This window comes from Strix aluco, chromosome 12, assembly GCF_031877795.1.
Source record: "Strix aluco isolate bStrAlu1 chromosome 12, bStrAlu1.hap1, whole genome shotgun sequence".
NCBI lineage: Eukaryota > Metazoa > Chordata > Aves > Strigiformes > Strigidae > Strix > Strix aluco.
Window position 1 is genome coordinate 6,980,747 of NC_133942.1, and position 27,066 is coordinate 7,007,812.

At 39.9% G+C, this 27,066-nt stretch overlaps 1 protein-coding gene across 1 annotated transcript in view; it reads right to left on the reverse strand.

Annotated features, from left to right (window-relative positions):
• TMEM266 (transmembrane protein 266) overlaps positions 1–27,066 on the reverse strand; it is a 64,975-nt gene that overhangs the window by 16,700 nt on the left and 21,209 nt on the right. The window contains exons 6-10 of the mRNA XM_074837485.1: positions 25,470–25,543; positions 15,691–15,747; positions 13,762–13,900; positions 12,207–12,322; positions 2,371–2,557 (exon numbers count right to left, since the gene is read on the reverse strand). Coding sequence (XP_074693586.1) covers positions 2,371–2,557; positions 12,207–12,322; positions 13,762–13,900; positions 15,691–15,747; positions 25,470–25,543 — 573 coding nt within the window. The remainder of the gene's footprint in view (positions 1–2,370; positions 2,558–12,206; positions 12,323–13,761; positions 13,901–15,690; positions 15,748–25,469; positions 25,544–27,066) is intronic.

Below are 27,066 nucleotides of genomic sequence, written 5' to 3' on the forward strand. Positions count from 1 at the left end.
TTCACATGCCTGAGCAGGTGGGGAGATGGGAGATCCTACACCCCTTCCACACTATGCAAATGGAAGCACCTGCAGCTGACATGCCACATTCAGGTTTTGCTGATACATGTATTGGTCACAACGGCCAGGGGGTAGATGAAGAAAATGCTGGTGGCATGCCAAAGTGATAATGGTGAAAGCTGCTGCAGCAACAGTCAGCGTATTAACGGGAGTGCAGGTTGGTGCTGGGAGAGCTGCAGAAGACAGACCAAGTTGAGGTGGGGAGGGAGAAGAACCAGGTAGGGCTGGCTCATGATCTTTCATCCCCAGGGGTAGCTGCCTTCTCAAGCTGTTAGTTGAGGTTCTGAAGTCCTGTAGTAATCTCTAAGCCAGCACTGCTAGTGCTTGGTAGCTTGCTTACTACTTTCCTTTGCAAACTAATCCAGGAAATTACATGCAAAATCCTCTTCCTCAATTGACTGTTACCTGGATTGTGAAGTAAAGCACTGAACATTATTGCTGGGCTTGTGGTTTCCCATGCAGTCTTAACTGGGCCCCTTGTTGGCAGTCCACTGTGATGGTAGACTACCACAGATGAGTGTCCCTTGCTATAAGACCACAGGAAATTTTCTTCTGTCCAACTCCTGCCTCATTCAACATAAAGGATGATTGTTCAAATAGAGTAACCCGAATTTAGCTTCTGAAGACAAGCACTCAATGCATCTACATTTTTTATGTAATATGTGATACAATGCACAAAAAAATATTTCCTCCAGTATTTTTAGATGACTTCTGGGAATCAGAAATTAATTCTGTATACTCAATATGCATGTTTAAATAAAACAAAACTTACCTGATACGTAATGTGTTTTCTTACGTGTTCTTGTTAGCTGAGCATCTTTTTTCAGTGAAAAGCATGAAGCTCTCTAATCAGGTAACCTAACTGAACATAGAAATCAATCCTGAAGATTGTGTGTCTACTTTGATGCACGTGTGGCCAGCATTTTACAGGTAGACACAAATAATAAGTGATTGTGTTAACCTGGATGTTCAAAAGAATACCTTGGACAGAAGAATTTTTAAATGAATCTCCACAGCTCTAAAATTTCAGCAAGCCTCCTTATAATGTGCACAACACTCTCCAGTTCCAAATGTAACCCTCAAGGAACACATGCATAAATTATAATATATCCACTGGGGAAACCTCTGAAATACTATAAAAAAGGCAGAAATGCATTTTAGGGGGCAGTCTGCTCAACTGCTTTTAAACACAATTTCAAATCAGGAATAATTAATGGCTGAACTGTGGCTAGCGCTTCGATATTATAAAGAGGAAAAAACAAAAACAATTTCTACATGCTTTCATGACTGTGTAGAGAGTGGAGTGGATTATCATTTGAAAATGTCTGGTGAGCTTCTTCTATTAAACCTATGGATTAAAATACTTCTGTGCCTTGAATTCTAAGGAGTTTGACCAAAATAAAGATACCATGCAAACCTCTAATTCAGACATATTCACATACTGCTCATCTACTAAAATAATCAAGCTAAGATGTCCACAGAAGACTAATGTATCACTAAGGTAGAAAGTGCTGTCTCCTCTGGAGTATTACATTAAATGGTACTGAGATCAGGACACATTCTGCACTCCATTGTAAGGGCTGGGGGATCCCAGGAAAGAGAGCTGTATCTTTTCCAAAAATACTTCCAGTCTAGCACTTGTGTGATAACGATGGATCCAAGTAAATATAACTGTTGATATTCCCCTGAACCACAGACCTGCCTGACAGACAGCTCACAGATATGGACTGCTCTTCACCATAGTCACGTGCCACTTAGACATCCGAGCAGGAGCTGCCTACACCGCGCATCACTCCTCTTCTGGCACCAGAGCTGCCCCGCCCAAGCACAGCAGGGCTGTCCAGCGCTGGCAGCTTTAAGCAATCTGGTGAGAGCACAGCCTCTAGGCAAGGCAAACTTCACAGTTAATGCATGAGTCCTCTCTAAACCACAGAAATGAAAGTGGCCAAAGACCAAAACTGTTTTGAAATGTTCTCAATTTCCCTGCTTTTACCTCTAAGTGATTATCCTTTTGCCAATTCTGATTTGGCTGCTGCTTCTTTGGTGTTTGATGGATATAATCATGAGGACACTGGGAAGGCACATCATAGTCATTTTCTTCCTGAGTCATTTTATTGGCTCTGTTCAGAATCTGTTCGTAAATACAACAGCTCCTGCCACTTCAAAGCAGACTCTTTGCAAAAATGGGAAAATGCAGTCTCCAGGGAAAGTAACCAATGCACTGGTAGAGTGGAATTATTTAGTGGGTTCAGTAACTCCATGTAAGGGATCAGCTGTGCCAGCAGGTAGCAGCACGCAGGCAGCACTCACCTCGTGGAGGTCGCAACTCAGTGATGTTCTCGGTGGCTTCATCATCGGAATCTTCAGTTGCTACCACCTTGTACCGGTTGCTGCTCTGTTTGTTCAGTACATGTGGGACCTGCAGCGCAGCCTCTCTCTCTGCAGCCAGGTCCAAATCCTGCTGAGCAAGGTGGGCCCTCAGCTGCCTGATTTCAAACTAGAGGAAAAAACACCACATACTGATGTCATATAAGCATGGCCAGAAGTCTATATCCTACAGTTGGGGACTTATTACTCATTTTATCACTAAACCACTACAGACTGGTGACAGAAAATACAGTGTGGTTGAGCTGGGATGACAGTCCAAGCTGCTGATGCTCTCCCAAAGCCCATGTGAACTGGACCATTGTTCACATAATCTAAAAATAATGACTGCCTTGTGCTGGTCTATTTTGTACATGTGTGCATCCTGAAGATATGATTTTGGACAATTTTTAACAGATCTAACAGTGACATCAAATGAAATCTTTATAGAAGACTGCTCTTAACAGGCATTTAGGGATTCATGACAAACATCTCTAACCTGCTAGACTTTGTAATGATGTAATGATGATTTCTGTGGAGGGAGGTTCTCTAAGCAGTACCCAGAATGATCCTCCCCTACTAACTGGGCAAGGGGGAGGGACACCACAGTCCTCTTCCAGCTTGAAATCTTCTGTACTCAACAGTGGGCAGAAAACCATGCGGAAGGTTGTCACTTTTCTGGCCACTCCCCTCAAATATATGAGCCACGGCAGTTAAAAACTTTTTGCAGTCAGGTGGAGATTTGCCTCATAACTGGTGTTATAAAGCAGACACCTAACAAAGTGACAGAAACTACCAGGTACAATCCTATTGATGGACACAGCATATTTCTCTTATGTTTGACAGCCACAAGTCTTCCACAATGCAAGAAGGAAAATAATTCTTCTGGGGAGGCTGCAGAGACCCTCTAAACCCTTATATAAGCACTACAAAATCCCACTGTCCTCCCCCTCTGCCATCCAGCACAGCTACAGGGCTGCATGGCAGAGCTGCTTTTTTTTTAAACTCCTTTTAAGATCAGTGGTACAGCAGTGACCAAGTCATGTCTAATTATAGAGAGTCTGAGACGGAAAAGCAAATGAGGCGAATAATAGGCTAAGGCATTTAAAATTTAGCATTGCTGGGCCTCCCATAGTTCAAGGCCTGAAAAGCCATCCGAGAGCATGATGCTACGGCGGGCCACACTGCACCTGTCACTCTGCATTTACAACAGAGATGGAATTAGCACCTCGATGCTTGAAAACTGGTGTGTAACAGCATGTAGGCTACATTAATCTGGTTCTGGCTCTTGCCTCTCAGATGCTGACTCAAATCTACTTTGCTGTCAGATTTTGGAATCCATCAGCAGACCTAGTTTGTTCCACCGTGGTCCACATCGGACACAGCACAAATCCCAGGCACACCAGAGAGCACCAGCAGTTCCTCCAAGCTGTGTAAAACAACTGGAGGGGAAACAAGGCAGAGTTTCCGCAGATTTTAGAAAGAAAAAAAGAGGAAAGAAAAAGGGATTCCAGTTTGCCACATCTGGAGACTATCAGCTTTCCAGAGCATAAGGGAAGGAACTACAGTAACTGGAAGCCCACTACAAGACTCAAATCTAGAGAGCAAAAGGGCAGTTTAAGCTTTCCAGATCACATTCAAACCACCTAATACAGGGATCTAACAAAGCACACAGCTTTTTCTTGGCCTTGAAGTCAGCGGACAGAGGTCTGGCAGCTGCAGACAGCTGGCTGCATAAAATGCTCATTGCTCTTAACCAAAGATCCTCCGGCAGTGGCAGTCAGAGGAGTTGGGTAGTATCAGCAAATATCAAAATACAGCCCTGCTCCTTGATTCCTTCAATGAAACCTCCATGGCAGATCCCAGATGGTGGTTTTTGTGTTAACCTATCAGCTAGGAAGAAGCACAAACTGGTAGCGCTAACACTTCTCCCAGCCAGCCATAAGCTTCCTGAGGCTTAAGGTGCCCATGCCATACCAGAGGTGGCTGTATGAATGTGTCATTAAGCCATGAAAAGACTGTCCGGAGTCCAAATTTACAACACAGAGAATTTCAGGTTTATCCTTCACATTAAAAAAAGAAATCTCAAAATATCTTACATTCATCTTTAATGGGAAAAAGATACCCTTTCAAACACTCCCTTGGTTTAAAGGAAGAAATGCAGTCAAACATGATAGGCAAAAAATAAATCTGGTGATTTTTTTAAAAAAACGATTGCCTAACCATATCTACTTGCCTAGCTCAAACTAAAAGGCAATAAGAATTAGGCATCATTGCTGGTTTTCTACATTTCACATTTCATCCTTCAAAATCATTCCTTTGTGTCAGAAAAAGAAATACTGCCACTAAAATGATTAACTCTGGCCAAGAGGCAGGATATAATTTCTTTTTTCATGGAAGTGAAAAAATTTGGCAAGTATTTTATAACACAAATAGATAAAACTACCTAAATGACATCTCAACAATTGTATTTCTGCATCACACCCAGTTTAACCAGCTTAAGCATTTACAAAGATTGGCTGAACCTTCTAACAATCAAAAGCTTGAAGGGAATTACTGCATTTCACAGATGTGAAAAAGGAGGTGATCTCTCCTGCTCCAGTGAACCTACAGCAAAAATGAGGGAAGAGACAGACTTTCTGATGACCGCTTACATGTTTGAATCAATAAAGTAAGCATTTCCAAATATCCACAGATTATTGCCATATCTTTAAAATTTCCATGCCCAGTCACCATCCAGTTTTTAATAGATGAGTTCATAAATTTTATTGTTTAATACGGCTCTGCCAACAAGCTATGAACTACCCAGCTGGACATGCTGGACCAAGTAGCAGTCTGCAACCATTACTGGGATCATCACGCTGGACAACTACACTTTGTCCAAACAATTCTTTATTTCCTATTTATACGGGGGAATTACTATCTTGGTTGAATCCCAACCACACAGACTGCATGAGAAACTGGAATCCACAGAGAAAATTACTACCACGGTTAGAGGTGAACAGCTAGTACCGTTAGCAACGTCAAAACCAGGAGGGGCTTTGCTGCCATCTTATGTTTGAAAGACAGAAATACATATTGGGCCTCCCGCAGCAGACGAAGCACCTGCTTATGAAGATGGCACAAATGTCACGTTCTAGCAGAAACTGAAACCTAGACCTGATGTCTTGGCTCACGCAACGCTTCCCTCATCCACTGCCTGAGGATGAGAAGCGTATATGCAGGACTTGCAACTTTTTAAGTGATATATGAACCCTCTTTTATTGCTAGCTGCAAACACAATCCACATGCTTGTCTTCCTTTCAGCTCTTAACACTGAGCTAGTTCAGCTGGTCTAAAATCCAAACTGAACACGAGACTGTCAAGAGCAGATATCAGGATTGAATTCCTAGGCACAGTAAAGCAGCACAGCATCATCTGCAAGGTGAATAACAGCACACAGAGATGTTCAGAAAGGTAACAGCACAAACTGATGGTGCCTACAAAATCACACAGTTGCAGCTTTGGTTAACAGAGACTCTCCCACTTTTCCATTACCTCAGATGGTCAGCTTCCAGGTCACATTCATGTTTGCCCTGAAGTCTTTGTAGTCATTACAACAGTGGAAAGCTAGAATTAAATACTATTGTGTAGCTGTAGTTTTTTTATTGACAGAGAAGAGGGTATTCACTGTAACGAATACCCTCTTCTCATGTAAACTCACTCCCACATTCACTGTTACTGATGCAAAGTGATCCATACATGTTCCACAGAGATGCAGAACCGTAACTGTCACAGACACAGCATAAGACACAGCCAAAACCCAACACAATATGCTGCCTCCAAATGCAAACCCAAACTCTAAGTCTCTAGTATGTTCAAAAAGGGACTGGGTGGGATGGAAAAAAAAAAAATTAAAAAAAAAAATCACCATTTATCGTAAGGATTGATTTCAGAAAATGAAAGGACATTCAATAAAGTATCTAGGAAAAGTTAAACAAGAAACAGATATTTTTTCCTCACAGAAGGCATGCATCTACCCAGGAGATCACTTAAATATTGTTTCAAACTATAACTTAAAAATTATCCCAAGATATTGTCGAAGCCGGAATCCAATTTTAGCCACTAAAAACAACCCACTAAAAACAAAGGTTAAGTCTAAGAGAAGTGGGTGTTCCTTACAGGTATTATGAGAGACTGCATGAGCAAATTATGTTGTAGGTGCTTATATCTATTGAACATCATATTGAACACCGACCTCGGGCAGTTCTAATGTGTAAAAGAGGTAATGAGATTGCTCTGGCTGCATGTCATGCAGTCCAGGGCAGGTTAAATAAATCATTAAAAGGTATAAAATATAACAGTCTTTTAAAGTAAAAATTCTAGGCCAAGTTAAACATATGAAATTTCTATTTGCAGTAGGAGCTGATGTAGCTATCTGAATGTAGACCTGAGCCACTCTAATACAGAGTACTGCATGAAGCTGTACTGAGAAACCCTGTTTCATATTTTCAGGTAGACCATCCTTCCTTCAGCCTGTAAGGAAGGATGCCTATTATGCATAGCATAAGGGGGGGGGGTGTGTGAAAAAAAGCATATAAAGTTATACACATGCTTTGATTTGTTTAAATTAAGACTTACTCATAGGTATCAGCTCTGTATTAAGAACCTCAGAAATCCCACAGAGAGCCAGTGGGCAAATAACGCTGTTGTGGGGAAGATAACTTGTTGTGATCAAGGAGACTAAGGTGAACCATCTCCTGACTCAAGGTAATTACCAACTGCACTAGAGACTGCTACTGGCATCATTTACCAGGACACCTAAATATTCATTATCTCTAATTACATATACTTTGGTAGCTTCTGGTCGGTTCCTTTATCAGTAAGTTCCTAACATACTTTGCAATGGAAAAAATATATTTGAAAACTTCATAGAATCACAGCAAGACCTAGGCTGAAATGGACCTGTGAGGGTCACATAGACCAGCACCCCACTTAAAGCAAGTCCATTTAGCTCAGGTTGCTAAAAGCAACTGTCCTGTCAAGTTTTGATTATCTCCAAGGTCATATATACCACAGCCTTCCCAGAAGTCTGCTACAGTGCCTGACCATTCTCCCAGTGAAATGTTTGTTCTTATATTCAATAGGAATTTTGCACATTCCAAGCTTATGTACTGTCACTGTGCACCTCTGAGACGAGCTTGGCTACACCCTCCCATGAGGGAGCTGAAGACATCAATAAAGGTGTAATACATGTGGCTAATGTGAAAATACACTTATTACCAAGAAAAAGGGAGATACAGACCATCTCATAAGAATGAGTAACTAGATTTTCAGGCATAGAGTTCATGGATGGTAAATTTACTTAGTGTTTTCAAAATTTGTTACATGTCCTCTTGTGGCACAAACTTAGCAATATTTTGGCAGGAAACAAACCAGAAAGAACTATGGGGCACACCTGTGCACTTCCTCACTCAAAGAATGCATTAGGTGATTATTTATAAGCAGGTAAAATGACAGTGCTCTACATACCATCTCAGTTTACATGCCTGGTTGTATAAAACATGTGACCCAGCCTATCTGATATTTTACAACATGCATGTAAGACTCAAAAAGGGACTTACCAGTGAATCATATAGTACTTCTGTTTAATGGTGTAGCCACAGAGTATGATTGACATAGATTCAGAGAGATCAATGAACATTTTAGCCAGAAGCTTACTTGTGTCTAATGCAGGAGCAATAACTTTGCTCAATTCTATTAGTGCTGTCTGTACAGAATACCCTGCCCTAAAACTCATCTGCCACTGGGATACAATCCAATGTTTATTTCCATTAGTTTAGCCATTGTTGGTAACAATAAAGATCAGGAGACAGTTGCAAACTAATGATTTACAGGCAGAATGAAACATGGGATGACCTTGGCTGCCTTCCATTCACCAAGAAAATGACTGGTAGTTAGAAATAAATTAAAATTATTGCAAAAGGATAACATAAGTTATTTCTCCGAGAGGTAATTTTACCAGCTAAATAGCCCTGTCATTAAACCAGCAGCTGTTGTACAAATTATATCCCAAGATAAAAAAGAAATTATAGCTTCCATAGTTGTTGCAGCTTTGAGAATGATGAAAAACCCAATTCTATAGGAGCTGACAGAAAAGGAGCTCTTGTGATAAGGCTGAATACACAGTCATGGCTGGACTGTACTCAGCTGAATGACTCCTATGAAAAAGTTAAGCAGAAAAGATCATGTAAGTAGATCTATTATCAGAAAAGGAAATTGTGATTCAGGTGATTCCAGAGGAAAAAAAGCAATCTTCTTTGACTGGAATTTGCATTGTTAATAGAACTTTGGAACTTTGTTTTGCAACTTAACTTCTTCTGATAAAACAATACCATCAGCAATATAGTCTTGTTCATATTTTTGACAGTAATTGCAGTGAGACGTTTTTACCTTTTACCTTTACCCACTTTTAGAAACCCCCATTACTGTGATTGTTAATGTTTCTCAGGTTTTGTGAAGTCCTGTACAGCCATCTCAGCCCTTTCAGTATTTTCTGCCTCAACTGCCCTCATGCTCCATTCCCTTTTAATGACTTCCTTCTTGGCCAAGGGAGAATAAATAAAACAGCAAACTATTCAAACAGTTTCAGTGGGATACTACAGAGAACAAAGTGGTGGTCCATGCAACTATAATTTATAAAATATATTCTGGTTTTCAGATGTATGGCTAGCCAAAAATCAACATCTGGAAAGAGTTTTTATGTTTGCAAAAGTACATCTCCAATGTCATTCAGGAATGGAAATGTACTTTATAGTACCTAGATACTCTATCACTGGCCAAAAAAATATACAACTGACAAAAGAAATAGAATTCATAAAGTAAGATGAAGGGAGGTTGCATCTTTCCTGCTTTTATTTTTTTAAAGCAAGAACTCCATTTTTGCCTGTCAAGTGTTAAGTACCAGCATCAAAACAGGAAGGCATTGGACTTCAGAGAACTGGCCACCAATTACTTTTTTTAAAATCCTGAACAAAGCAGGCTATTTCTTTTTTCCAGTTCCTCTTCAGAAATAATGAATATTTTGTCTGAAACTTTCAAACTAATTTTGTCTGCAGAAAATGCTAGACCTTGAGAATTTTAATCCCAATTGCCTGACAAGTGGCAAAGCTGTAGGAAACTGAACACAGGATCTCAGAAAAAGAAGTGCTGGGAAATCTTTCTAACAGGAATGTTTTCAGCCCTGTCAATAATTATTAAATAAATGCAAATCATCAGTGTGGTCACAAAGATGCAGCCTCAGGATGAATCGGTATCTACATCCACTGCTGGGATGTAGGTAACCATGGTGGCTTGCCCATTCTTCCTACCTGGGCTGGCACTGGTGTGCCCCAGCACCTACCTGAGGCAGGTCAACCCCTACGGGCTGCTCCCAGCTATCCCACCTGCCCATGCCAGAGGTGGCACCCCACAGACAAGGCAAACTGGAATCCCTCCCTGGCGGTGCTCCAGATTTGAGAACAGCCAGACTACTGCAGGGAAACCTTCACTCACAAACACAGACATGCACACTTAAACTCCACAAATGAGCAATCCTTTAAAAAGGTCAGGAAAGATGATCAAGTGAAAAAGCAAAAACCTGGCAGAATTTTAGACATTAAATACCATTAGGAGACATTTTTCCCACCAGATACTGTACACAATGTTAATGTGAATATTATAATGCTGACAACTTGTTCTTGACTGAATTATGAAGCTAATAATTTACAAAGGAAGGATGTAGTACTTCTGTCAATGTCTTATGTTGCTAACTGTAGCAAATTAGTACATTTACCTCATATTATACAGCTGAGACATTTGTTTGGCAGGAAGTCGGGACACTAAAATAAGAGGGATTAGTATGCTGTCATTTTTCTATAGTCCATATTTTTCCATAGCTGATGACACTTGAAAGCTAGGAACGAACCTGCTCTGTTTTCACAGATTTACTCATCTACCAATGCAGTATTTCTTTGTGCGTGATATACAGCTATGCTGTAACCATCAAAACTCAGATTAGGGCTACTATGTTAAGGCATTTTGCAAGCCAGGCATGCAGATGAGAAGTACATGTATCAGAATGGAGAGCATTAAAAGCTGCTCATGAACCCACTTGGGGTAGTGAGCCCACCTTTACTCAAAGACTATGAAAGAGTAACACTGAAAATTGTGTTGAGATTGGGAGTGTTATCTGGCTATATATTTCCTAAAAATGAATGTTTTCAACTTTATGACTGTCAAGAACTTTAGCCTAATAGCATGGTCTGACAGACAAAATACTGCAACGGGACTCAAGAAATCACAGATTTGCCTAGTGCATTTGGTCAAATGATAATGTCTCCCCTGTAAAATGGGGTATATTTCATTTCTCTGTTTCACAACCACGACAGAAGCATGAATCAATATCATTGTGCAAAGTTGTCATGAAGAGAACTGCAGTTTTAGCACTGAAGATACTTACATAGTTGGAAGTAACTAATTTTTGGCAAGAGTCAAGCCTAAGGTTTTGAAACTTGTTATTGTTAACGTGAGAGACTCTCAAAAACAGCCTTATGAAATGACACACACTGTCAACAGTCTTCCAAATTCATCCCACAGACAAGGCAGCCTAACACTACCAAGAGTTCAATGCAGAATCCTAGGCTGAGATACAGGAGACCTAGAACTAAGTCTAAAAAGTCATAAAAAAAGTCTAAATACTGATGGTTTCACCAGTATTTTAGGTTCCTTGGTAAAAGATGGGCAGCTAAATCCCTGCTTCAGATTATGCAGCTTTTGGGCAGTTGGTCTGTTCTGGGACAAGTCGCCTCTCCTCCTGTCTGCTCAGGCCCTTCAACTTTCTGACTGAGCCATTCAGACTTACAGGTCTCCTCATTTTGTATTTGAAAATCACCTAATCACAAGTGGGGAGTGGGAGCTGAAGCTAAAAATCTCCAGGATTTATTTGGACACCTCATAGTTACCCTTACAACTGAAACAAGAGTGAGTCACTTGGGGGATCATTCTGTGGTGGTTTGATGGTCACCTGAATGCCTGGACCTCAACATACATCCCTGGTTCCTACGTTAAAGGAGGTTATTCAAGAACTCATTTGCATGAGACAAACTGCAAAAACTCATAGCTCATTCCCCAAACAGTGGTTTTACACCTTTTCCATGTAAATATATTAATTTGAGATATTTTAAGCTTCACCTCCCCTTACCTCAAGGCTGAATCACTGAACATTTGGGGGCCTGGGAAGAGTCTTAAATCTTTACTTGTTTCCAGCAACTAGAACCTTCTGCTGCAACATTTTGAGTCTGCCAAAAGAGTCTCTGACTGACCTACAGGGAAGCTGCCTTCTGCATTTAAAGCAGGGAGATTCATTAGCTTTCAACTGCATATACTTTTCCTAGGAATACGGCCCTAATATAGCTGCAGTCTCCAACAATGGCAATGACTTTTGCATGTTCTTAGTATCATGTCAAGCTATCTGTACTCATTCAATAAATGACCTACTGGAAGTATTCTTTTTCTATTCCTCACATTTGTTTTCCTCACCTTAAAAAACACAAGCATAGCAGCAGAGGGAGACAACTGCTGTTTGACAAACAGCATGCTGACAACATCCTGGCTGCAGCTAACACTTCCTTAACACTGAGACCCGTCACCTTACAACAGGAGTCCTAGTGATACTTCTCAAACCTTAGCTTGCAGCAAAGTACATGAACCATTTCATTTGCCATGACAAGCTACGCGTAAATAAAGACATAACTGAACTTTACCCCTTGTTCTTGGCAGATCTGGGTTAGTCTTTCCAGCTGCTCATCTTGAATAACCTTTGCCTTCTCATATTGCTGAATCATCATCTCCATCTCCACTTTCACTGGAAGGACATATGCTGGAAAACACAAATAAGCACTTAAAGTAACCCTTTACAGGCCAAAGAATGTTACCCCTTTCACTTGCATGTAGAGAACTAGAGTATTTCTTATAGAAATAGCACTGGAGTATTTCTCCTGCGGAAGGATTTCTAACATGTGAAATGCGTGTCATCAGCAGGGTCTAGATCTTGTCTTGTCAGACCTCCATTTACCTGGCTGAGCTGAAACGCATCCTGCACACTCTTCCCAGCTTTTGCTGCACTAATACAGATCTTTTACAGTGGGTACCACAGATTTCCTGAATTGCTGGGTAGGAGGATTTTCTGGTTAGAGTTAGGCCCATCCCCTCTAAAACCTAAACAGCACGGCTCCCTTAGGAAAAGAACTCTTCCAGAGCCCTAAGCATTTAATTCCTAGACTTTGTGGCAAGAAATAAGTCCTTAATGGAAACAGCAGACTAGGAAGGATATTTTAAAAAACAAAAAGGCATTTATCTTCTCTTGCTTTTCAAGCTACAGCCCAGTTTTCAATAGGCCTTCCAAACGCCTCTGGAAACTTTGCTCCTGTCATAACTATGACAAACTCAGACTGATCAGCAAAGCTGTTCAATGCATATCGCAATTCTTGATGTTTTCTGAAGCTACACAAGACCCTGAACTTTTCTTGTACACTTCAATCAGAGGGCTATGACCTTTCCCCAAAATAACAACTGGACTCTTTCACACATGAGCAAAGTGACCCTTCATTTATCCCTTTACCATCTCTTTTCCCTGTAACCTGAAATGCCTGCAACAGTTGAACACAAAGTAGCCTATGCTAAAGCCCTTGCTTCCAGGTAGTCTGCAAAGTTGCTCTTTGCAACCTTGACTTGCTAGGGCTTTCTTATCCCCCCCCCAGTGCCTCCCCGCAGAGCTCTGTGCAAAACAATAGCGATACACGCTTCATTATTATGCTGTACAGCACACCAGCATTGCAGAGAGCACCTTCAGCATGGAACCCCTATGGTAAGAAAATGCTCCTGGAATCTGACATAAAAATTGTATTGCAGACAAGATTTTGGAAAAGAAAGCCCCAAGACAGAGCTAGCTGTATGGAAATGGGGACGGTGCAAATATCAGAAAAGCAGATTGGAAGCAATTATTCTGCAGAATCAGGAACGACATCTGGTGGCAAGAGACAGGAAGGAGGTCAGGGCATTTGCTTTACAGGATAGGGGAGGTGAAGGTGCCTAACAGAAAAACAAACCAATCAATTATAAAGGCTCCTAGGGAATAGGAGATACAGCCATGAGCTTGAGACCTACTCTCCTCTATGGGAGTCACAACTCTGTTCAGTGCTTTTAAAATGTAAGAGGAAGGAGAACGATGGTGGCAAGCAATCTTTCCATATTTTTAAATTCTCTTTTTTTCCAGCCTGCCAGGTAAGTCTTGGAGTCACAAACTGAATCGCCACTCACCATCAATGATCCTCTTCACTCTCCATATTCGTAGTGTGATAATAAGGCTGATAGCATCCCATGGGCTGCTGGGGCCATTAGCCACTGTTGAGGCCACCATTGGTGCCAAGGACAAGATTATGACAGCACCATCAAACACCTAGAGAGAAATCAGTTTTTTCAAACCCTTCCTCAAGATTGTAACCTTGCCATTCCTGCTTGGGGTCTTGAAGTGCTCCCACTTTGCCCAAAAGAAATGCAATTATGGTACATATTTGAAAGGGATAGGAGAGGTGGCCAAGCCACAGAAAGGCTGCATGCTTTTTAGGTAGCACAACAGAATTCCTTAGTGCATTTTATGAGGTGAGGAGAGATAAACTGTGGTGGGAGGGCAGGGAGAGAGAAAGGTATTTAGAAATACTGGCCAGAATCCCCAAGCAGAAGTGATAGCCTAAATGCTATTACAGCTAAAGAGTTTTATTATCACTCGTATTTATTACCTACTACTTGGCATAATGTCATCCCAAAAAAGGATACAGTCCCTGCCCATAGATCTTACTGTCTAAATGAAGAGATCAAGAAGACAAGTAGAAAAAGATGGAGCAAAGAGACTTGATGGCTCTTGGCCACGTCCTGACTACACAACGTGTGTGGGAACGGCTGTGCATCAAGACAGAAAGACTCCCTGCTCTCACCTTTATTGGGCAGCTAGGTTTTCAAGGATTTTGACAACTGGGACTATTCAGAATGATTTGTATGACATTGGTTGCATTGGGATTAGATCAGAAAAGGCAACTATGCAAAGTATTAGACAGAAATGCGTAAGCAAATACATTTCAGAGCAAACTGGCAATAGTGTTGTGTCTGCCTTACACTCGCCTAGCAGGATAGAACAGAATACCACATTCTCATCCCTACCGAGACCCTTCCCAGCTGCCAAAAACCATTGATTAATGGTTTGAATAAGGAGGCAGGACATAGATTTTATAAGCACTATACATTCAGGATTGAGCATAACAATTCAGTGTACTGAAAAGAAACACTTCTTACTGCCACCATTTGATGGGCAGTGAATAATATCACTCCATTCCAAATTACTAAAATGAATTATCAGAAATCACTGCATTTAGCTTTAATAATAAGAATCTCTGAATCAATAATTTAAGTTTCACTTGAGTTTTTTAGCAAAACAAGTTAAAATATTTACAACTTTATTACAAAAACGTGCAAGCCTCTAGACTCACTTGAGCTCTGAGAAAACCCAGATTTTCTTCTGGTGCATCCTGTGCAGTATTAGTTTATCAGACATCATCAATAAAGAGCTTTTAATTTTCCTGATGTCAAGATTTCTGCTCAGACTGGGATTATGTGTTATTTATAACACATGTATTTCCTTAACTGCCTCTGCAACAGTACACATTCTACCTCATTTTTAATTTGAGGTACAAATTACAGTGTTTATTGTAACTCAATTTAATTTAAAAATAATTTCACAATAAGATTGGGGGGTTTGCCAAACCAGTATTTTCTATCAGAAAACTACACAAAATTTTTCAACCAGTTCTAATTTCAACTTGATTACGGGAATGGGGTTACACAAGTCACTCTCCACAAGGCAATCTTCACTCATATTGCTCATTATCTCAGGGTAGCAGTATCAACAGTTAGACTAGCATAGCTCTAACAACAAAACAGATAGATACAAAGGAAAAATGCCACAAGCCCTCCCTTAATAAAATATTTCCAAATATGACACACTTCTGAATCTCACCACAAAAGGGACTGCATCATACAGCTATGTATACATGCATACAGTGAAAAGAATGTGGATATTTATCTGAGTTAAACGATAGTATATTGCATCAGATCTATAACAAAGCTACCCAAAGCAGTTCTTAATATTCTTACTGTGTCTGCCTGGAAAACAGTACGATGAGTAAGAGTGCTTACCTCTATTTTGTTTTCAATGTAATCCCATATGCCAAGGACCACAATCCTCAAAATAGTCTAGTAAAATAGATTGGGGGGAAAAAAAGATGATGAATGTTATTGTAATTTTAGATAAACATTTAGCCCTTTATCCACTTAGGGGATCATTTTTTGTCTTATTTAAGCATTATGCATTTCTTCTGAATAATAATGAGGATCTAGAAATAGCTACACTTCTGTATTATAAGAGCAGGTATTGCTTTCCAACCACTGTATTGACTCAGTAAAACTTCCATAAACAAGTTCACAGTTCAAATGTTCATCAGTCTTTCCATCCTCCTAAAATTTCACTTTTAGACTTGTGAGATTACCAACCCTCCCCACTTCACTCCCCTGACCCAAGCCTATATAAGATCCACTGTGGGGCCCCCTCAGTTGGAATGGGGGAAGATTCTCTTTTCTTTCCATCTTTGATATGCCAGTGTTTACTATTTTCTAAGAAAATAAAAGAGGCACTGCTCCCTCTTGATGCCTAAAGATACTGACATTTCATCAATCTGAAGAGCAGAGGCTCTTAATTCTCCCACTCTGGAGTACACGGCCCAGAAGTCATAGGATAAGGGAGAAAAATATCTCTGTGATCCTCCTCTATGGAGCAAAACAGCTATAAGTAGCACCAGTAGCTAGAAAAGAGGAATAAAGAAAGAACACAGAATGAACCAATGGTGAATTCCCATTAAAAAAAATCCAATGGCATCTTTCCTAATTTTTAACCCAGCTTTCAGAAGACGCAATAAAAAAAAAACCTTAAAAAAAAGAAATCAATCAGCCAACTAATGACTGGAATTGAATTCACATAAAAGCGTAACCGGTAGGGATGTTTTCTGCCAATAGCAACATCAAGGTCAGATTTTGACAGACACTACAGACATGAAGAGCCTAACTGCAGCTGTGTGCCTCACAAAGAAGATCAGAATGGTACTTTCTACACTAAAGAACGGTACTAATGACAGAGAGCTCAGCAGGCCTATTTGTGAGGGGTGACCATGCCAAGAACTGTGCAGAAAAAAAGTAAATTACTGTGATGAAAATATGTAGTTCCTCTTCATTACAAATACAAATATATTAAACCCCAACCAACTCTGAATTTATGCCAAACATACCAGCACTAACTAGCTGCAGAACAACACTGGATTTTTCAGTACTGTTCCTATGTGTGGTTTTGCCAAACCCCATGAGCCCAATTGCCTCACTTGGCCCAGGATGACTGCGCTGAGCTCTATCTTGGCACTTAATCCTGTTTTGCAGAGGTAGACATTGCTGTGGGAGATACGGTGCTTTCAGACACCAGCCTCATGCCACCAGTGAGCAGGAAAGTGAACCAGCCAACGCTTACTCAGAAATGGCATATGGGAAACACTGGCCACGTCTGGCTGAGAAAGGGAGCCACTAGCCGTAAGAGAAAATGCAGCACGCTCTTTCCTCTACAAAAAATTATGAGACTCTATGTAGACACCAAGAATTGTTAATGCTGCTGGTCTGTACTCCTAAAAAGAACATTTGACTTCCAAAGCATTTTACAAATGCAGCCTAGGAATAAGGCTCACAGCAATTTCCTTATTAACCTGTATGTTCATGGTTTATATGTGGAGGAAGAGATGCACAACAGCAGCTCCTCAAATCCTTTAATGACTACGAATTCACCAGCATGACCTGATGTAAGCACAAGCTGTAAGTACACATGCTGCTGTGTACTCCCTGCAGCCTCAACGCAGGCTCTGAGCAGAATACTTTCAGAGAAAAGCATCCCAGCTCATCTGTAAGCACCTCCTTTGCTCCCCATTGAGAAGCTGCACAAAATGCTTAAGTACCAGTTACTTATGAGCCTGTAAATTCAGCCATATTAGTTAATCTGGGGTCCACCACAGCAAGTTCCACAGCAGGCAGCCATCAGTAAACACATGAGGAAAAGCAGCACCTTTTTTAAAGCTTGGGATGCCACCCTTCCTACAGCAAGCCTGGTGACAGCATGGAGAAATCTGCCTCATTTTCTTCTATGCTTAGGCAGCATTTATGAAGTGCTAGGTCGATGAGCATCTAACTAAAGGATGGCTGAACACTTAACACCTTTACAGTAACTGGTGGTGAAAACCTTTCTTCCTTTGGACAGATGAGCACAAAGGTATTTTCACTGAAATAATAAGGCATATCTTCACAAAGAGAATAGAAACACTGTCTCACAACCCTAAATATGATTTAACATGGGGCTGTTGAGGGAACATAAAAAAGGATTTTCCTTTCTGCCCTTTTAATTCCTCACTGCAGTGTTTAAATCAGACAGTGCTACTGTCATATTAATGGGTCTGAGCAATTCCAAGGGCTGGAAGCTAGCACAAATGTTTTCATTTTCAGTCTGCTGAGGTGAATCAGCACAAGTCATCAATGACTGGAAGTCTACTCGGCAGACATTTAATTCAGTAATGGTTGGTGCTACCTTTAGAAGATAGGTCTCCTTCTCAGAAAAAAATGCCTTGGTGATTAGCATCTTTGCTCTCAACTAGGGCAGACACACTGTAGGAAGAGTGAGTGTGAGGGCAGCATGAACCCAGCTCCCCAGCTGAGAGAGGCACTCTTCAGAACAAACTGGTCACGACTGAGGGTTAAGCTTTAAAAACATTTGGTCTGTATGGAAGGTCTTAAAGCTATGCACCAGCATTGTCACTCTTAGCAAAAAACCTCACATCATCACTGAAGTGACAAAAGCCATGCAAGGCAGCTTTTCCTGGGTGCCCTGGGGAAACTGGGCACCCCAAGGAAGTACCATGAGTGAGTCACAGCCTGCGTGCATCTGGAGACTCAAGTGCCATACACTTACTCCCACTGGCCAGTCTTCACTAGTGGCAACTCCAAATGAGGTTTAGCTTTCTCTGCTCTCCCTCTGTACAAAGCACGAGATCACATCCCCTGCTGCTGCCATAACTCTTACTCAGAGGAGTCTGAACCAAGCAAATTTGGACTTCACTGGGCAAATCTCCCTCAATGTAATAAATACTTTGACTGAAATGAAAGCATTGGTGTTACTTATAAATAACATTTTAGTATTTTTCCTAAACAATCCAAAATATCTTTCAAACAAATACATATTGCATTTGATTGTGCACTTTCTCTGTACAGAACTTAAAAAATGAGAACCTGTAGAAGCATCTGAAAAAAACAGAGACAGAAATTAATAATCCAGGAAACTTCCTACGCACTGTACACGGACCAAACTGAAAAATGCATACGAATTAAAAGAGAACTGCAACTGTAACATTCATCACAGACAAAACATAAATGTTAGTCACAACTCTACCATTTGTAGACGCAAGTATCTACAAGAAATAGAGAAAAAAATGGAGCGGCGCTTCTGTTTCCTACTGATGTGCAGGCATTTTTCAGCACTGTAGCAAATGCACACACATAGTTTTGCATTACACTACAGGCATTCTGCATTTTTGGACACACATATTTGAAAGCAAACAATAAATATCAGTGTGAGTGCTTTTCTGTTAAAGGCCACTGCCAGCTTGGGTTTTTTGTACTTGAAAAGGAATGCTTAACATTTCTTGACTGGAAATATTTTAAATAGAAAGTCCCTAACATATATATTTTTTTAGTTATATCAGAAATACAATTTTTGTTTTCTGAGAAAAGCTAAATTATTAGATAAAAGTCTGTCCAGTGGACCAATAAAAAGTAAATAACTGAACACTTCTGTTAATTTCTTTAAGTTGGAGAAAACCCAGGTAAAAGTAAACTTTTAAACCATTTTTCAGAATTACAGAAATGTAATTTCAAAGTTGACAGTGTCCCTTGGTGACACACAGTTGTTTGCACATTAACCATCTGCAGTGAAGTTTATGAAGAATTGTGTGATGCTGTGGGTTTTCTCTAATTTTGTAGGGAAACCTGGCCAAGTCCTTTGCTGAGCCAGCCGTATGAATTCCCACAATCTGCATGAGCTAGCTACATTTGTCAGCTGACTGCAATGTACATTAGGTAATTTTAAATACTTTTTTGCTTGCACAGTTAACATACAATTTACTACTCAGTGACTCACTGTGCCAAATTCATCCGTAGTGTAAAGAAATCAAAAGGAGGCTGCACAGGAGGTGAAGCTGGCCCACCAGGTTTAGCTGACAGCACAGTAGAGCAACTCTGCATTTCAAATAGGGTAGCGATTGTGCAAGAGAGAGACAGGATGGAGCGGGGTGGAAAGGGTGTCTTTAGAAGAGCCCTTCCTTCCTTCCTTCCTTCCACTGCCAAAAAACTAATCTATTTGTTACAGAGGGTCTTTACCTCTGGCTTATACAGAATCTCTGAAGATTAAGCTTCTGTCTTTTGGATATAACTCCTAAGACCAAATATTTACTGAAATCTTTCCCAGAAAGAACACCTTGTACCCAAAATCTGTAATTTATAATCTCTCTGGTTTGGGTCACTTCACAGAGGTCATAGCTCATTCACTACGTAAAAGACTCTTCTTTTGCCATCTTCTGGTGTGCTTGTCCTGAGATACTGCAATTAGCTGTTCTAGTGCATGCTATCTCCAGGCCACTGGAGCGTGGAGGAACATGTTAGCATCTTTAAACTGAGATGTCCTTCTGTTTCCAGTGCACAGGCATCCTCCTCATGTGGTTTCTCTTCAATCAAGGCTGCGAAAGGAAACATGTAACTACTGACCTCATCTCACATATTACTCAGTACAAAACACTCCCCACGTACTGTACCCTGTAACTGCTGTGACTCTATCAGCACATGTGGTCACATAGAAATAATTCACTGCAAAAGCTTGGTGACACTAATAGACAAACACAGTATATTATTTTTCACTGACTACCACTAACACTATTATGATATCATATAGCATTCAAATGCACCTTTGCATAAACACTGCAGTTCTACTTGTTCTTAAGTTCTCCCATAATACTTTTTCTTAGAATACAGAGAAAAATAATGAATTTTAAACTGACAACTCTGAATAGATTTGAAAGGGCTTTTCAGGAATAGAAATGGCTTACTAGAGATGCAGCATACTACCATAAGGTAAATGCAGATTGGATAGAAAATTGGTCTTCAGCAACCCTGCATCAGAAGTTCCCTCTGGGCATCATTACACCAGTGCTAATTCTTATCTTTGAAATGCACTGCGTAGAAAGTGCTGGACTGTCACTATCAAGAGATGGAAGCACAGATGAAGCACTGATAGAGCACGCCATATAAGTCAGGTATATTCTTGGAAACGAAATGGGCAGACTGGCATTTCAGGAAGGTGTCTAGCTTAATTCCTAGATCTCTACAAGACCATTTTCCCAGTAACTACCTTTTTGTGAAGCAAGAAAAGTGGTTAGAAAAGAAATTTCACAGTATATTAAATATTTACTTTTTTACACACTGGCAAAGAAGGAAGCTTGAATTTACCTTTATGAACTATACTAGTATATAAAATCCATATCTTTGTTCCTAGATTCTCCCTAATCAACTTCCTTAAAAATCAAAACATTCACAGCCAGCAATGCAGTGCATTTGTGCACCGTGAGAAAAGTTGTGTGGACATGGAATGAAAGTAAACATCCAGAAAAAAAGCCGCAGCTTATGGAAGAATTATAGAATTACTAGAAGACTATTATCTTTCTGCTCAGCTGTTTGAAGCTCACGAAAAAAGTAACACAACTAATTTCTAATATAAAATTATGAATTTGTTATGAAAAATCTATATGGGAAAAACATTATTTTCTCTTAGTTCTGTCATTTGGGATGTTTTTCCTTTTTAACAGAACCCTAATAGTAGGGTCTCCCTTAAGAGGTTTTATTCCTTCCAAGGATTGCTATTAACAAAGAGTAAAGTGTCAGACTACTACAAACACTTCCTTTTAACATAAAGGATGAGAAAAGTCTTGGGGTTTTTTTTTTCCTCCTAGAAGTGAAAATGCACTTGTGAGCCACAGCTAATGAAACAAATTCTTTATCAGCTAGGACCCCAGACTTACTCTCCTCAATTTGAGAACTCATTTCTTGGACACAGATGCAGGAAAAAAAGTCACAATTCTGTGATTGCCTAACTCTAAGCACATCAGAAGACTTGGTTCCTCCCAGGGAAACACTCAAGTGCTGAAAGCTAGCAGAATGCCTGAGTGCTTGGCTGACTGAAGCACATACAGAGCAATGCAAACAACTAATATCAAAACTCGATTCTTGCACACAGTCTCATCAATCTTAGTGGAAAAGCAGAACTGAAGAACAGCTACAGAATCAAATATTTGTGGCAATGTGAGAAGACTATTAAAACACAAGCAGACTCCAATCCACTTACCAAAACACTGTGACATGCCCCATCTTCCTTTTCTCAGCCAACTATTACCAAGGCTGAATTTGCCCTCTTGATAGGGTGTAACCCCGGCCTTGCCTTGCTGTTGGTACTGGGGTTTCCCCCCCAGTGTCTTTCTCTTCTCTTCTGTCTTAACATCTGGGTAACATTTGGTGCACAGACAAATCATAGTGATGTATGTAAACAGAGACAAACATACACAATCAACACCACTAGTAAATCCTGTTCAAATACTTGGAAAAAAGCAAAAAGAGCTGATGTGCACTTCGCTTGAATAAGGATATTTCAATGTTGGGAAGTCACAGACAGTGACAGAAAATATGAAATTAACAGAGTGCAATAAATTCCTTTAAGGCTTGTGGCTATAACACAAGTGTAGAGAGAGCAGGAAGATGCTGTGAAAGTAGCTACTTAATTTTGTTGGCAGCTGTTCTGCCGGCATTTGCCAGCTGCTGGCATGTTCGTCCCTTTCATTTTAACCAAGCAGAAAGCCAGTGCCTGTTTAACTCCAACAGGAGGGGACTGTAATTACTTGCAATGCCTTTATAGCACCAGCTTTTAATCAGTCATATTTTTCCAAAGCATTCAGATTTTGTGCAGAAAGTCTTCTGGTTTTTAACAAGTATTTTACAACTTTGTATTATTTGTTCTCTAAGTCTGAGTTGAGGCCTCTCTGAAGAATTGTATATTCACACTTACAACAAATGGGAACCAAACTACAGAATAAACAGTAAATCCAAACTTAGAACATGGTACTTGCCACGGTAGCAACCCTTTCTGAACACCAGAAACCCTGACTTTGAGAAAAAAGGCACTGACTGAAGGACTAATCAATCCTCAGCAGTTGCCTGTTATATCCAAGCAAACTAATTAAACCTGCTCACATCTCTGGAAAATCATCCTGGCACGAATAGTCACAGACTGCAAAAACTCACTATAACACATGATCTTCTCAACAAATAATTCCAATCAAAGACAGCTGACTCATGGTATTGGGAATCAGAGGGCAAAAAATGTCCTAAAGGCACCAAAAGAGTAAATAAAATGAAGATGGATGAAATAAAAAATAATGTGATCTGCAATTTTTGCAATGTTTTGTAACCTCTTGAAAAATCAAAGTTTTTGATTTGGATGAGAAAAAAAATTAAACCCTCTGTTTTTCCTCTGATGAGACGCATTTCAACGCAAACAGATGTGCTGTTGCTCATTAAACCAACCTGGTACAAGGCCAACCCCAGCAAACCCAGTAGGAAAGGTACACTCTTCATTCTCTTCCAGATCTGCGGCTTTTGAAGCACATCCAGTTGCTTTGTGGAGCCACCTCTGTTGCTTTAACCCAGTCAAGGACTCTGAACTGCCAGATGAACCAATATCCAAAAATCTACCCTTCTCTGTGCACTTTACACAGCTGCCTTGTGGTCTCATTTTAGTTTGGTGTAAATTCAAACCATAATCAAATAGGTGAAGGAAGATAATACTTTGGAAGACCGAAACAGATAATAAAGTGAATGATAAGAAGTTTACAAAAAATGAGAACAGACAAAGGAAGTAGTTCCAAATGCCTACTAGAGAGAGACAAGAAAAGCCAATGATCCAAAATGAGGATGGTGAGTCAGGCAACCAGTTTTGGCTCTGTGAAGTATTTCTGTTATTATTTTCCTGCAAAACACTCCTGAACCAGTTCATCCACTTCTGCGGGTACTCTGTCTCAGTAGAACTGAAACAACTAATTTCTTCCTTGAGACAGACAAATACTGGCCTTGAGGATCTGTCTGAACTGCCACAATCAACCAACCAAAAACTGTCGGCATATGAACTGAACTATAGAAGGGACGCAGGAGCAAGGCACTGCGTCAGGGTTTGAGGAGAGTGGTTGGTGGTACAAGTGAATGAAAACAGAACTTGAGATTACACTCCAGCAGAAGGAAATTGAGGCCCACAGGAGAAGTTTCTTGTGAAACAAGCTCCAGAAAGTGATGAAGATCAGGCAAGAGTGCATGTGCAGCCATGCTGCTAGCAGCAGAGTTACAGTTGGGAAGCTCAGGACTACAGGGAGCTTCAGGGTGCTAATATCCAATGGAAAAAAAGTTCTGGGGTAGGGGAAAGTACTTCTTTACAGGGAATGGACTCCATATAGCAAACCTGAGTCTTTGAGAATTAGGATGTGCAATTCACAAAGGAAAGAGACTGCAAAATTTTTTAATTGTCTAGAGATTATTTTTTTTAGTCAGTTTACATGTATCCTACAACCCACAATAACTGTCAAAGGATGAGGATCGTAATCTTATCTATGTGCGTAACCGCAGCACCAGAAGGGTAGGATACAAAGCAGTCTTGAGATCCCTGCCTGTTATCAAGGAATCCTTTCAGAAAGTACCCCTGACAGTCTGGCAACACCAGCTAGAAAATCCCTGTTATGGGCAGAAATACAAAGCGATATATGTAAAGAAATGTGTTTCATTAATAGAACCACGGAAATAAGCAGTGGTATAATACACAAGTACGAATTCAACACAAGTGATCTATCAAATCATTTGCAGATATCACAGCTCCTTGGTTTTTAACTTTTTTTTTGGTAACCTTTACCTAAATTTACCACAGAGTGAAGACAGTAACATCTATTTGGATGGTATTTTCTCCTATGGAACCAGAAAAAATATTTCTAAATATTTAAATCCAAGCTGTCTCCCAACTTAAACATAAAATGTTCCTTTGTGACAAGTAACACACTATGACCTGAAAACATAGCCTTAAAAATATTTTGGAGTATTTCAGGAATAGTCTAAATGTTTCAATATCAATGACGACTTCTTGGAATAAAGTTGAAAACTGTAAAAGATTATCTCAATTTGGTAATTTGTTTTATCACAGCTACAGCTTTTTCCATTCATACAAATTTTTGCAGAGAAATTCACCATTTGTTTCATTCTCTTACTGCGTCTGTATGCAGCAGCCTAGAACATCTAAACTACCTACATAAATTGTAAGAAGAGATAACTCCATTCTTAAAACAGTTCTCTTTGTCAAAAACCCCTGTGGATCTTTATTCCTGAAGGATATATCTTATTCCTATACCTTATACCTAGTGACACTGATAAGATTTCTGTGAGAACAAATGGATGAAACTGGTCTTGTCCTGTACCTGTAGTGATTCGGAGATTATTATTTCTTTTTGTAGTTTTCCAATGATAATTTGTAAGACAGTATCTTCCATGTTTCCTCATCAATTTGAGGCAACTGACAAACAGCGCTAATCTAAAGAAGATTTTTTAGTTTGCTGAGTAGGAGTGGCAACTGTTAACTTTTTTTTTTTTAAGTACACCGTGCTACATTTATTCACAGTCAAATTACTGTTAAACTCCTGCTAATTCCAGTGACAGCATAAAAATACTTTGCAGTTCTGTATGTGGTGAAAGACTTTGATTATACATACCTCTGAAAAGAAAACAGACAGGATGACTAGGCTGATCCAGTGAATTACTCCTGCAAACTGTGAAGCACTTGAAACTGCAATTAACACAATACAATGAAGCATCATTATAGTAGCAGAATGCAACTTACATTTAATACAATTAGTACTGCTACAACTTACATATGGGTAAAGCTTTCTTTCTTACATTTTGTAATGGAAGTACCAGAAAGAGGATGGGATGTAATGGGACATGGAGCTCCAGCCCTGTCAGCTGCTCAGCCCAATTCAGGCCAGCATGTTAGCACCCGCAGCAGCTGTTCATTGGAGCTTTTACAGATGAGACTGCTGGTAAGCAACAACATACACGTTTTAGGTCTTTGATGCTCTGTCACTGCTCCATGTTCTCACTCCATGCACTGCTTTAGTACGAGATGTGTGACTAAATCCTGTATACCTAAAAATGCAGAGTTAGAATTCTGTAAGGAAACAGAATGCTCTCCTACCCCCACGTTATTCCTTGTATTCAGCCTTTGACAGTTTGGCTCAGAAGATCGGTAATTGTCTGGAACAGGTACCTAAAAACTAGTGCTCAAACTGGGCTTCAAAATAACAGTTCTATCATCTAAAGAAATAACCTAGGTAGGTAGACTTTTGTACAGCTCTCCAGATGTGGCATGAACAGCCACAACTGGCTTAGGATCCCATTCCTCTCAGAGTCAAGTTTGACTCTAGGAAAACCATAGTGAGAAAAGCAACAGAAAGAACCAATGTCATTGTTAATTGTTAATAAGATCAAATCTTAATATATTTTAAGGAGTTTGTGAAGTATCAGCAATTGAATTTGTACAACAATGTGTTTTTGTACAATCTATTTCAGGAAACGTGGCTGTCATGGGTAGTTTTGTCTTTAAGCAAGTTGCTATGAGAACACACAAGAAAGTTACAGTAAATGAAATCAAATTCCCGTTTAAGTAATTGGTTAAGACACACAATTTCCTTTGTAAGCACTTTATTTCAGAAAGACAGTGACCATTAAAATCACTTATGTTCACTGCATTTCAAACTCCTCCATGAAAAGAAGTCTGTAAAGGGTAAGTTAAAATGGTAATTTATGAAATTCTGGATTCTACACACTACCTTCCCATATAGGTACTCTTTATGCATGCAGATTGTTGAGGTAGTTATTCCACTTGCAAAGTGGAATGACTGAACAAAAGTCCTTTCAGGAACTGACCGGCAGGAATACTCAGGAAAACTTATCTGAATTCATTAAAAGTATGATTTTACAGAGTACTAAAGCCTTGCATGGACACTCACTGGCATTAATCACATTTTCATTTGATTCAACTTATTTTACTTATAAGCTAAATGAAATAAATTTAGACACATGAGTTTGCTGCAAGACTACATATGAAGCTCTATGATATGGGTTATCTTTACAGGTTTAAATGAGTATCTTGAAATCTGGAGGATTACTTAATAAGTAAGTTCAACTGAAATTCTGTGATCAAAGTTCCCTTCATTGCTGACAAAACAAAGCAGAAAGGTGAAAGGGTCCAGTATCTGAACTGCTAGCAACACCTACTCCGAAGGTCACACACATGCTCTCAAGTTTGGA